This window comes from Mus caroli, unplaced genomic scaffold (assembly GCF_978045245.1).
Source record: "Mus caroli unplaced genomic scaffold, Mus_caroli_1 scaffold_9, whole genome shotgun sequence".
In the NCBI taxonomy this organism is placed as follows: Eukaryota; Metazoa; Chordata; class Mammalia; order Rodentia; family Muridae; genus Mus; species Mus caroli.
This window is the reverse complement of record NW_028227264.1, coordinates 61329686-61343196: the sequence shown is the minus strand read 5'-3', so window position 1 is coordinate 61343196 and position 13511 is coordinate 61329686. Positions and strand designations below refer to the sequence as shown.

The following is a 13511-nucleotide window of genomic DNA, read 5'->3' as shown; positions in this document are numbered from 1 at the left end:
ACTTTCCTGTTGCTCCTGTAAAAGTCGCTGCCCTTCCTTAACAGCTAGCTCACATTTCTTATCCTGAATACAAGCCTTAATTAATTTCCATAACGGCCTTGTTCCTGCCTTCACTTTCCCTTCTGCTTCCTCTCTTGCTATATCTCTCCCTAACTTTTCCCAACTAGGTAGCGTCAGCGACCCAGTGGGGGCAAACCAAGGAGCAAGTCTGTCTATCTCTTTAAAAAACCCACTCACTGTACTTTCTGAAATCTTTAAACCTCTTTCTATAAGCAAGGCTTGCACCGGCCCCACTAAAGGAATAGACTGGCCAGTACCCATGATCGTCCTGGACTAAAGCGTTATCTGTGTGAAATTATTCCCAGCAGATACACTCGTGCCCTGGGTGGTGACAGTTAAGGCAAAGGCAAACTATCAAGGCAAGAAAAAAAGTGAGCAGCACAACCCCAGCGACAATTATTGGATCTATTCCATAGGAAAGCATACCTCTCAGAGACTCATATCAATTTCTTTATACTTACCGGTACCACCGTTCCTCAGCTGAAGAGTTCTGAATCCGTGCAGTTGAATCCTTCTCAGCAGCCTGTTTTACGGGAACCTTTATTAACCGCTCCTTCCCCGCGATGCAGTTCTGAATCCTCCCTGTAGCAGGGGGTCTTCGCTCGTGCCTGAAGATGTTTTGTCCCGGGTTCTCGGCACCACTTCTTGCGCGTGTCTGACTCGACCAGCAAGAATGACGCTGCAACAGGATCCTTCTGCACGCGTTTATTGGGAGAGCTTGATTGCAGAGGCGAAAAGACCCTCAGCCCAGCCCTGGTGCTGCTTTATATAGGCCTAGGAGAGGCGTGTCTCACACCCGGATTGTGTTGTGTTTGGTTGATACTTACAACCTCATTTGCATTCTTACATCTGATTGGTTACTTTCTCTCTTATCTGATTGGTTACTTTCTCTCTCTTCTGATTGGTCAATTTCTCTCTCTTCTGATTGGTCAATTTTGGTCAATTCTCAAAAACTCATCTTGGCAAAAAACTTTCCTGCCTATGTATGCGTGGTGGCCAGCAGAAGCCTGTGCCACTTTGCAACGGCACATGTGGCTTCCCACATTCTTCTTTTTTTTTCTTAAAATGTTTTATTATTTAAATGCATTTTATACATCAAACATATTAAGAATATTGAGTATTTTGAGAATCAAATAATACATAAACAATTGTTTAACTTTTATATTCATATCATTTCATACCCTAAAAATATCATTAATGAATATTTAATGCTATCCATAACTGAGGATCCTACATCTAATGTTGAATACTAAATTGATTCAAAACATACAAAATATTCTTTGGGAGTTAAGCATAGCAAAAGAGCATAAAATATTAAAGATGAATCACTAAGAAATATATTCAAAAGCCCTTATATGATACCAACTGACATAGTGAGAAAGTTCTTATGGTTTGGTTTGGTTTGGTTTTGGTTTTTCCAAGACAGGGTTTCTCTATGTAGCCTTGGCTGTCCTGGAACTCACTCTGTAGACCAGGCTGGCCTCGAACTCAGAAATCTGCCTGCTTCTGCCTCCCAAGTGCTGGGATTAAAGGCATGTGCCACCACTGCCCGGTTTGTTCTAGAACTTTCAGGTGTACTGTCAAGCTGCTAGTGTAAGCTCTCTTTAGTTTCTTTTTGGAGGCACTTGGAGCTATGAGTTTTCCTCTTAGGACTACTTTCATTGTGTCCCACAAGTTTTGGTATGATGTGTCTTCATTTTCATTAAATTCTAAAAAGCCTTTAATTTCTTTCTTTATTTCTTCCTTGACCGAGTTATCATTGAGTAGAGTTTCCATGTGTGTGTGGTTTTTCTGTTGTTTTTGGTAGTATTTAAGACCAGCCTTAGTCTGTGGTGATCTGAAAGGGTATATGGAATTATTTCAATCTTGTTGTATCTGTTGAGGCCTGTTCTGTGACCAATTATATATGGTCAGTTTTGGAGAAGGTACCATGAGGTGCTGGGAAGAAGGTATATTCTTTTGCTTTAGGATGAAATTTTCTAAAATATCTGTAAGATCCATTTGGTTCATAACTTGTGTTAGTTTCACTGTGTCTCTGTTTAGTTTATGTTTCCATGATCTGTCCATTGCTCAGAATGGGGTGTTGAAGTCTCCCACTATTATTGTGTACAGTGCAATGTGTGCTTTGAGCTTAAGTAAAGTTTCTTTTATGAATGTGGGTGCCCTTGCATTTGGAGTATAAATGTTCAGAATTGAGAGTTCATCTTGGTAGATTTTTCCTTTGATGAGTATGAAATGTCCTTGCTTATCTTTTCTGATAACTTTTGGTTGAAAGTTGATTTTATTCAATATTAAAATGGTTACTCCAGCTTGTTTCTTGGGACCATTTGTTTGGAAAATTGTTTTCCAACCTTTTACTCTGAGGTAGTGTCTGCCTTTGCCACTGAGGTGTGTTTCCTGTATGCAGGAAAATGCTGAGTCCTGTTTAAGTATCCAGTCTGTTAGTCTATGTCTTCTGGGAGGAATTGAGTCCATTGATGTTAAGAGATATTAAGGAAAAGTGATTGTTACTGCCTGTTACTTTTGTTGTTAGAGGTGGAATTATGTTTGTGTGGCTCTATTCTTTTGGGTTTGCTGAAAGGTTACTTTCTTGCTTTTTCTCGGGTGTAGTTTCCTTTCTTGTGTTGGTGTTTTCCATCTATTATCCTTTGTAGGGCTGGATTTATGGAAAGATATTGTGCAAATTTGGTTTTGTCATAGAATATCTTGGTTTCTCCGTCTATGGTAATTGAGAGTTTTGCTGGGTATAGTAGCCTGAGCTGGCATTTGTGTTCTCTTAGGGTCTGTATGACATCTGCCTGGGATCTTCTAGCTTTCATAGTCTATGGTAAGAAGTCTGGTATAATTCTGATAGGTCTGCTTTTATATGTTACTTGACCTTTTTCCCTTACTGCTTTTAATATTCTTTATTTGTTTAGTGCATTTGGTGTTTTGATTATTATGTGGCACAAGGAATTTCTTTTCTGATCCAGTCTATTTGCAGTTCTGTAAGCTTCTTGTATGTTCATGGGCATCTTTTTCTTTAGGTTAGAGAACTTTTATTCTATAATTTTGTTGAAAATATTTACTGGCCCTTTAAGTTGGGAATCTTCACTCTTTTCTATACCTATTATCCTTAGGTTTGTCTTTTCATTGTGTCCTGGATTTCCTGGATGTTTTGGGTTAGGAGCTTTTTACTTTTTGCATTTCTTTGACTGTTGTGTCAATGTTTTCTATGGTATCTTCTGCACCTGCGATTCTCCTATCTCTTGTATTCTTTTGGTAATGCTCACCATCTATGACTCCTGATCTCTTTCCTAGGTCTTCTAACTCCAGGATTGCCTCCCTTTGTGATTTCTTTATTATTTCTATTTCCATTTTTAGGTCTTGGATGGTTTTGTTCATTTCCTTTGCCTGTTTGATCGTATTTTCCTGTAATTCTTTAAGGGATTTTTGTGTTTCCTCCTTAAGGGCTTCTAGCTATTTACCTGTGTTCTCCTGTATTTCTTTAAGGGAGTTATTTATGTATGTCCTTCTTAAAGTCTTCTATCACCATCATGAGAAGTGATTTTAGATCAGAATCTTGCTTTTCCGGTGTGATGGTATATCCAGAACTTGTTATGGTGGGAGAATTGAGTTCTGATGATGCCAAGTGTTGTCTATGTTCTTACGCTTGCCTCCCACCATCTGAGTATCTCTAGTGCTACCTGCCCTCGCTATATCTGACTGGAGCCTGTCCTTCCTGTGATCCTGGTTGTGTCAGAACTCCTCAGAGTTCAGCTGTCTCTGGGATCCTGGGATCCTGAGATCCTGGGTGTATCAAAGCTCCTGGGAATCAAGCTGCCTCTGGGACCCTGAGATCCTGGTGTGACCAAGCTCCTGGGATCCTGGGATCCTGGGATCCTGGGATCCCGGGATCCTGGGATCCTGGGATCCTGAGATTCTGTGGTCCTGGGCATGTTAGAGCACCTGGGAGTGGCGCTTCCTCTAGGTGTTGTGGGACTGGCTGCAGAGTTCTCCCTAAGGTCTGCTCAGGGCACCAGCCCAGACAGGAAGGAACCAGTGCCACTGGTTGGGCCGAGTTCCTGGATGGCCAGGTCCCACTGGTCCCAGTTACTCCCAGTGTTGGGGCAGATGTTGTGCCCTCCTCACCTCTGATCTTATGACCCTGAGAGTGTTAGAGAGCCTGGGAGTGGATCTTCCTCTGGGTGTTGTAAGATTGGCTCAGCCTTGAAGTAATCATGCAGTGCCTCTAACCCTTGAGTGCTAGGGTTACAGGTATGTGCCATGTTAATTCATTGCCAGGGATCGAACCCAGAGTTCCATGCATACCAGGAAGCCGCTCTCCCATCTGAGCTACACCCCCAGACCAGGCTGTAGGTTTCTCTGAAGGGCGAGGCTGATGGTATTATATCTCTCATCTCTCCCTGCTCTCTTTTTCTGCAGTGACTCCACTCAGTTACAACAGCTTCATAACCAAGTGTTACTGGAACAGCAGCAACTGCAAAACACATCTCCTTCGTCACCCAAGGAGTCTCCTTTCCACATGAGTGTCTTGAACTCGGCTCCCCCAGCAGTAACCATTTCCAGCAAGCAGGTGAAGGGTCCTGCGCCTCAGACGTTCAACCTGGCCCGGCCGAAGCACTTCTTCCCCGCTTCAAGCACTTCCACAGCAACCGTGTCCCCATCCAGCTCCCCGGTGTTCACCTTGAGCAATACTCCTCAAACAATTCAGAGGACAGTCAGCAAAGAAAGCCTCTTAATGGCTCACCCTTCCACACAAGGCAGATCTGCTAGCGGGCTCTCCATCCAAAATGAGCCAGCTCCTCCAAGCCCAGCAGAGCCAGCAGTGCCACCAACAGCCACCTATTCCATCCCTAGCGGAAACCAGTTTCAGCCTCACTGCGTATCCCCCACTCCTGTCTCCCCTACCGGTCGGATTCAGAACCCCGTGGCTTTTCTTAGCTCTGTTCTGCCTTCTCTCCCTTCCATTCCACCCACCAACGCCATGGGGCTGCCTAAAAGTGCACCATCTGTGTAAGTGTCTTAAAAGTTCAGAGATGCCAATTAAGAGGGGCTTGTGCACAGAATAGCTTGGTCTGGTCAAGACTCCTAGTGAGTCGATTCTGAGATAATCTTATCAAATAGATACAAAATGGGCATTGAATGGCTCAAGACAAGGGACATGATTTGTGGTGGTGGTAGTGTTGATTTTGATTTTTGAGACAGGGTTTCTCTGTAATAGCCCTGGCTATCCTGGAGACCAGACTGGCCTTGAATTCAGAGATCCACCTGCCTCTGGAGTGCTGGGATTAAAGGAATTGCCACCATGCCTTGGCAACTTAAAATATGCAGAAGAGCATTTGCCTAGCATGAATGAAGCCCTAGGTTCTGTGCCCAGCGTCTTATAAACTGGGTGTGGTTTGCATACCTGTAATTCTAACACTAAAAGCAAAAGGCAGGAGGGGCAGAAGTTCAAAATCATCCTCAACTGCATAGCTAGTTCAAGGCCAGCCTGGGCTGCATGAAATCTTGCCTCAAACTAATAAGAGTAAGTTATAAAATAAAATGCTTCTACATACAGTAGGTGAAGTCAGGTTGTCGTTTACCCACGGAGACCATGGAGACTCTCATAAACTGACTAGTCATTTCATAGGCATGGGAATTTATTTTGCAGACCATCCCAGGGTCTAATGAAGAAAACCACAAAGGCCCCTCAGGCAGTGAGTGACGACTACATCCGAGAGACGAAGAACTCAGTGATTCTAGACTTGGGGAAGAAAGTGAATTTCGGTGATGTCAGATCACACCAGCAGGTAAGGCTGTTCAAAGTCAGATGGTTGGATGGGATTTTGTTGGAAAGATATAACTCTGTTTATACAGTCTTTGGGTATGGAGGTCATCTGGCCTCAGAAAGTTGATCACAGCTTCGACTGTAGAGCCAGCTAGGAAGCTTGTTGACGGAAAATGTGGCCCTGAAACACCCCATCAGGCAACTTGGGGTACTTGCTTACAGGTGATTGCCTAGGGTGGTCCCCTGTTACTCACGGAGACAAGTTCCAAGACTCTCAATACATGCCTGAGATGGTATCTCTACACAGATGCATGTCTGTATTAAAGCTTAGTTTAGACAAGACATTTTAAGGGCTGAGGCTGTAGTTGCAGAAGCAGCCTTGAGGCCCAGAGTTCAACTCCCAGTACAAGAAAGAAAGGAAGGAAGAGAAAGGGAGATGGGAAAGACAGGGAAAAGGAGTGTTAAGTGGGACATTGATCACTCGCCTAACATGTATGAAACCTTGTTTTGATTCCTTGGGATGTGGGGGCCAGCAGGGTGGGATGTGGGGACCAGCAGGATGGAATGTAGGGACCAGCAGGATGGGATGTGGGGACCAGCAGGATGGGATGTGGGAACCAGCAGGATGGAATGTGGGGGACCAGCAGGATGGGATGTGGGGGACCAGCAGGATGGGATGTGGGGGACCAGTGAGATGAGATGTAGGGTGCCAACAGGACAGGATGTGGGAGCCAGCAGGTAAAGGCATTTGCCGTGCAAGTCTAGCAATCCAACTTTGAAACTGGAAACCCATGTTAAAATGAAAAGAGACAAATAGAGAACTCTACAAATGCAGTTTCTGACCTTGGTGCACACTCCTATGTGCATCATACACTAAAAATAAATATAAGTTCAAAACAATGCTATGTAGTTAGATATTAACAACTATAGTTATTGTTATAATCATACACTCTTTACAAAAGCTATTTAAAATCCCTGTATTAATTTATTTTTGAAGTTTTTCTATTTAATTTCTTTGAACCTGAGTTGGCCATTGGTAATGGAAAGTGCAGAGGGCAACGTCAGGCTGGATGCTGGCTGGTTTATGTGAGCTTGACACAAGCTAGAGTCTTCTGAGAGGAAGGAACCTCAACTGAGAAATTCCTCCATAAGATCAGGCTGTAGGCACGCCTATAGGGCATTTTCTTAATTAATGTTTGATGGAGGAGGGCACAGCCCATTGTGGGTGGTACGATCCCTGTGTTGGTAGTCCTGGGTTCTATAAGAAATCAGGCTGATAAAGCCATGGTGAGCAAGCCAGTAAGCAGCACCCTTCGTGGCCTCTGCATCAGCTCCTGTCTCCAGGTTCCTGCCCTGCTTGAGTTCCTGTCCTGCAGATGAACCACCCCCCCCCGGCAATCCAATGTTTCAAGTTGTCAAATTATCACCTGACTTAGTCACTATTCTATTGCTGTGGAGAAACACCATGACAACTCTCATAAAGGAAAGCATTTAACTGGGACTGGCTTACAGTTTTAGAGGATTAATCATGATCAAGTTGGGAAGCAGGCAAGCATGGTGTTAGAGCAGTAGCTGAGAGCTTTACATCCTGATTCACAGGCAGGAGGGGGAGGGGGAGGGGAGGGGGAGGGGGAGGGGGACCACCCCAGGTGACATACTTCCTCCAGCAAGGTCACACCTTCTAGTCCTTCCCAAACAGTTCCACTAACTGGGGTCAAACATTTAAATAGGTAAGCTTATGGGGCCATCCTCACTCAAAGTACCGCATCTCCCTTCAGAGGATTAGACTTTAAAAAGGAGGTAGAGTTCAAATAGCATCTTCTGACCATTTTACTTTTAGATTTTCACGTTCTTTTGTGCACAGCAGCTTTAATTCTATGGAACCAGAAAGAACAGGTCATTTATCATTTATTTGAGTTCTATACTGGCCATATTACACAGAAGGGGTGTGTGTGTGTGTGTGTGTGTGTGTGTGTGTGTGTTCTCTCCTTTGGTTACAGATACCACTGAAGGCAGCTGATACGGAAACTTGCATTTTTATTCTCAAAGTAGATAAGGAAGAAGTGAGAAGTGACCTAAACCCATCTTGGGGATTCAGAAACATGCACCCCGTCCATCGATGGTGGACCAGTCGCGCCCTTTTCACTAGTGACAATGCAGAAAGGACCTGTGGGTGTAACATAGACACACTACTCCCATTTGCACAGAGCATCAGGACCTGTGACATAGGTTGTGACTTTACAGTTGGATCTGTGTGTGGCAGACACGTTTGACTTTGAGATCTAGCAAACTGCTGTTCAAACTGCCCATCAGCTCAGGGATTTAGTAACAGGCCACACAGCACTCTCTGTCACAGTGTCCTTGTCCCTAAGGCTCCACCTGCCAAATGTTTAATCTGTCATGGAAGTGACTTGGCCTTTACATTCTTACCTTAACACTTGTCTTTAGTTAATATATCGGATTACATGGTTGGTACAAAAATACTGTTCATATTTTTTCTAAAGATTTATTTATTTATTATATGTGAGTACACTATAGCTGTCTTCAGATGCACCAGAAGAGGGCAATCAGATCTCATTATGAATGGTTGTGAGCCATCATGTGGTTGCTGGGATCTGAACTCAGGACCCCTGGAAGAGCAGTCAGTGCTCTTAACCACTGAGCCATCTCTCCAGCACTCTGTTCATATTTTTTAATTTTATAAACGCTTATTATTAAAAAGCTTGCAACTAAACTTAACCATCACACACCAAAGTGAGCCAGACCCAAACTATCCATGTCAGTGAAGCTCTCTATCACTTGAACAGCCTTTTCTTGAAGCTGGACTTTACATTTCAGCATGGGATATAGTTTTAGGTACTTCTCCTCTGTGAGCCTGACAACTGGAGTTCATCCCCAGAACCCATAACAAGTTAGAAGCAGAGCTGTGGCTGGTTGGTTTTTCTCAGCTTGACACAGACCCAGACACATCTAGGAGGAGGGAATCTTAGTGGAGTAAATGCTTCCATTGGATTGGCCTACAGGCAAGACTGCGTGGTATTGCATTGAATAGTGACTGATGTGAGAAGGCCCAGCCCATTGTGTGCGGTGCCACCCCTGGGCAGGTGGGTCCTGGTCTGTATAAGAAAGCAAATTAAACAATCATGGGGCACAAGCCAGTAAGCAGCGATACTCCAGGACCTCTGCTTCAGCTCCTGCCTTGAGTTCCTGCCCTGACTTCTCTGGATGAAACCCTTTCCTCCCAGAGTTGCTTTTGGTCATAGTGTTCATCACAGCAACAGAAACCCTCATCTAAGGGGCCAGAGAGACGGCTCAGTGGTCAAGAGTACTGTAAGTCCTTTCGGAAACCTGGGCTCAGTGCTACATGGGTCTACATGGTGGCTCATAGGCACGTCCATGTCCCACAGACCTGTGCAGGCAAAACATCAGACATATAAAGTGAAAATAAATCTTTTTTAAAAAACGCCCTAAGACAAGAACTGTTTCCAGAGAGCTGTCTAGGACATTGGCATGCATACACAGCCCCTTATATAATTATATTGAAAATGGTGATAAGGTTTATTTTACATAGACGTTTCAACATACCTTTCTTCTCTGACAGGAATATAAAATTTCCAGCTTTGAGCAGAGGCTGATGAACGAGATAGAGTTCCGCCTGGAGCGGACTCCTGTTGACGAATCTGATGACGAGATAGAGCACGATGAAATCCCCACGGGCAAGTGTATCGCGCCCATCTTTGACAAAAGGCTCAAGCACTTCCGGGTTACTGAAGGCTCACCAGTCACCTTCACCTGCAAAATTGTTGGGATACCTGTTCCAAAGGTAGGGAAGATGACCTGCCAGTTGATCATCAATAGCATGAAACTATATACCAGGTCTTCAGAATGTCTCACGGGGCTGGCCCGTAGCTTGGTGGCAGAGTTGTTGCCTTGCCTCCAGTGGACAGGCTCTAGCACGTGTCCCTCACCCCCAGAACAAAAACTATCTCAGAGGGCTAGAGAGATGGTTTCACAGCCAAGGCACTTGCTGTTTTTACAGGGTGGGAATTTAGTTCCCAGCACCCACTTATGGTGGTTCACAAACCCCTGTAACTCCAGCACCAGGGCATCGGACGCCCCCTGCTGGCCTCTTCCTGCACCACTCACACACCCACCAGAGACACATTAGAAAGGAAAGTCTCTCGCTTGGGGTGTAGCTCACGATGTAGCAAGCATGAAGCCCTGGGTTCAATACCCCAAAACATATAAAACCTGGACATGGCGATGAAGGCCTGTAATCCCAACACTTAGGAAGTGAATCAGAAGTTCAAGGTCACCCTTGGCTACATAGTGTATTTGAGGCCAGCTTAAGCTACCCTAATTCAGGAAAACAAAACAAAACACACACAAACACACATGCACACTCACATATGCACATGCACACACAAACTTGTCATAACATAGTGAAATGTCTACAGAATAAAAATGAAAAACAGCCGGGCAGTGGTGGCACACGCCTTTAATCCCAGCACTTGGGGGGGGGGGGGGCGGGAGGCAGAGGCAGGCAGATTTCTGAGTTCTAGGCCAGCCTGGTCTACAGAGTGAGTTCCAGGACAGCCAGGACTACACAGAGAAACCCTGTCTCAAAAAAGCCAAAAGAGAGAGAGAGAAAGAGAGAGAGAGAAGAGAAGAGAAGAGAAGAGAAGAGAAGAGAAGAGAAGAGAAGAGAAGAGAAGAGAAGAGAAGGGGAAAGAAAGGAAGGAAAACAATATTCAAAAATTAGCAAAGTCCTCAGAATTTAACTAAAAATGTACCAGGAACAAGTTAGGGATTTTTGTTTGTTCGTTTTTTTTTAGTTTTAGGCAAGGCCTCGTGTAGTACCAACTGGCCTGGGACTCACTATGTAGACCAGGCTGGCCTCAAAGCCACAAAATCCACCTGCCTCTGTCTCTGTAGGGCAGGGATTAAAGGCAAGTGCCACCTCATCAAACTTTGAATTTTAAGTTTAAAACAGATTTCTTAATCATGATGATGCCTTATTTTGGATTATTGGCCCTCTTAGCCACTGAACTCATCCACTTAATATTTCTCATTGTGTTTCCTTTCTATTTAACACCCACAGGGTGCCTTTTGTCATACAAAGAGAGCTATATCGGTATCCTTACTGTTAGGGTAGCAAACGCCAAGAATGTCCCATGCTTGTCACTGGCTCTGAGTCACCGCATTCCTTGGCAGTCAGAGAAGGCTTTGCAGCTGGTGTGGGTATGACTGGGGATCTACTTTCACAAATACGAGTGTGGTGGTGCCACACAGGGTTAGGTAACCGGGGCTAAGGAGGATGAATACCTACAACCAGCACGTTATCTGCCCTGCCTTGAAGAACTCGTCCTCACGCATGCAGGGCCAACCACAGAAACATGCACAGCAAATCTGTATATTTCAGTCTCAGAGTTTGGATTTTGGCCAGAGGGTAAATCTAGCACCTTGATGCTAGCTGTATTCTTTCCCGTCCAATATGAATTTACTTGAGTATCCTTAAGCTAATACGGTGTACAATAAAGATAGTCAAAAACTTTATCACAATGCTAAACCATATTGTATTTTTTTTTACTTAGTTATTGTATAGGTACAGGTGGAGGTACACAGTGTACTGTCCTTTTGAAAATGTTTTATGACTTTTCTCGGTGTTTGCAAAAGACGAGTGTCTTGCAACAGAGATGGCCTTTGGCCTTTGTCTCGTAGTTCTAAATATCTCTACCCCGAAGATGTTCTCAGAACGTCCTCACCAGCGGTGCATTGCTTCCCTCTCATGCCAGGTTTATTGGTTCAAAGACGGGAAGCAGATTTCTAAGAGAAATGAGCACTGTAAAATGAGGAGAGAAGGGGATGGGACCTGCTCGCTACACATCGAGTCCACCCACGGCGATGATGACGGCAACTACACCATCATGGCCGCCAACCCCCAGGTCGGTTGCAGGTCTCCTAGACACCGGAGCGTGTGTTTGATGTTGCTTGTGAATGAGACCTTAAGGAAAACGAGAGAGGCGTGATTGTGCCTAACTAGAACGCAGGGTGGAATTTAGGTTAGTCTGCTACTCGCTGCCCTGGTGAGAAGACATTGGTGGGGCTGGAGGATACAGCTTGGCATTTAGAGTGTTTGTCTAGCATGCTTGAAGCCCTACGGTTGATCCTCAATGCCACAGAGAAAGGAGCGAGCAAAGGCAAGCCGGATCAGTTCAAGGTCACAATGTATCCAGTTTGAAGGCAGAAAACAAACCAAGGGCCTCAGTAGTTAAGAGTGTTTGCTGCTCTCCCAGAAGACCCTGTTCAGTTCCCAGCACCCTTATCAGATGGCTCACGATGGACTCTAATGCCTCCTTCTGGCCATTGAAGACACCCACATACCTGGCAAACACATACACATACAAATAAATACAAACTAATTAAATAGACGAGGGCTAGTGTGGATCCGCACGTTAAGAGCACTGAGATGCTCTTGCAGAGGACCTGGGTTCAGTTCCCAGCTCCCGAGCAGCAATGGACAGCCATCACAGCCATCACAGCCATCATCACAGCCATCACAGCCATCACAGCCATCATCACAGCCATCATCACAGCCATCACAGCCATCACAGCCATCATCACAGCCATCACAGCCATCACAGCCATCATCACAGCCATCACAGCCATCACAGCCATCATCACAGCCATCATCACAGCCATCATCACAGCCATCATCACAGCCATCACAGCCATCACAGCCATCACAGCCATCACAGCCATCACAGCCATCACAGCCATCATCACAGCCATCACAGCCATCACAGCCATCCATAACTCTGCTTCTAGGAGTTCTGGCCTCTTCTGACTTCCAAGGGAATCAGACATAAACCATACACAGATGTATATTTGAGCAAAATACTCATACTTTAAACAAATCTTTTGAAAATGAGCACTGTAAAATGAGAAGAGAAGGGGATGGGACCTGCTCGCTACACATTGAGTCCACCCACGGCAATGATGACGGCAACTACACCATCATGGCCGCCAACCCCCAGGTCGGTTGCAGGTCTCCTAGACACCGGAGCGTGTGGTTGATGTTGCTAGACATCATCTAGAGAAACCTAGAGAAAAAATAAAAAGGCTTGAAATATCTCTCAAACTCATATCAGATTTTTTTCCCTTTTTCTTTTTTCTTTATGGGTAAAAGTTGGAGAGCTGTAATCTTTTTGCTTTTCTTTTCTGAACAATAGTGTTTTAAAATTCCCATAAAAGACAGGACAGAATATTTTCAATTTTCACTCAAACTGAAAATCCATATAGCCATCATGGCTATTTTTGTGCCTTTCCCTCCTGAAATATCAGTGTTGATGAATTTCTATTGAAGAAAGTATAAAAATATCTGGCCATGATCTTTGCATTGTTGCTACAAGTAATGTTAAATTTAAATATATATATATATATATGCATATGCCCTCAGAGGCCAGAAGAAGGTGTTGTCAGATCCCCTAGAACAGGAATTATGTGGTTATGTGGGTGCTGGGAGCAGCTGCAGTCCTCTGCAAGAGCAGCAAGCTCTCTGAACCTCTGAGACATCTATCCAGCCCCAGAAGCCAGATTTGTAAAGCACTGACTGTTCAAGGATGAGGACCCTCGCTCACTCCTGTGAGTGCTGGGGGTGATGTGGCCCATCTGGTGT

At 44.7% G+C, this 13511-nt stretch overlaps 1 protein-coding gene across 1 annotated transcript in view; it reads left to right on the top strand.

Moving 5' to 3' along the window:
* The window catches only part of Mypn (myopalladin), a 96262-nt gene that overhangs the window by 71281 nt on the left and 11470 nt on the right, over positions 1-13511 (top strand). Inside the window, exons 11-14 of the mRNA XM_021174306.3 lie at positions 4486-5076; positions 5717-5855; positions 9435-9656; positions 11629-11778. Coding sequence (XP_021029965.1) covers positions 4486-5076; positions 5717-5855; positions 9435-9656; positions 11629-11778 — 1102 coding nt within the window. The remainder of the gene's footprint in view (positions 1-4485; positions 5077-5716; positions 5856-9434; positions 9657-11628; positions 11779-13511) is intronic.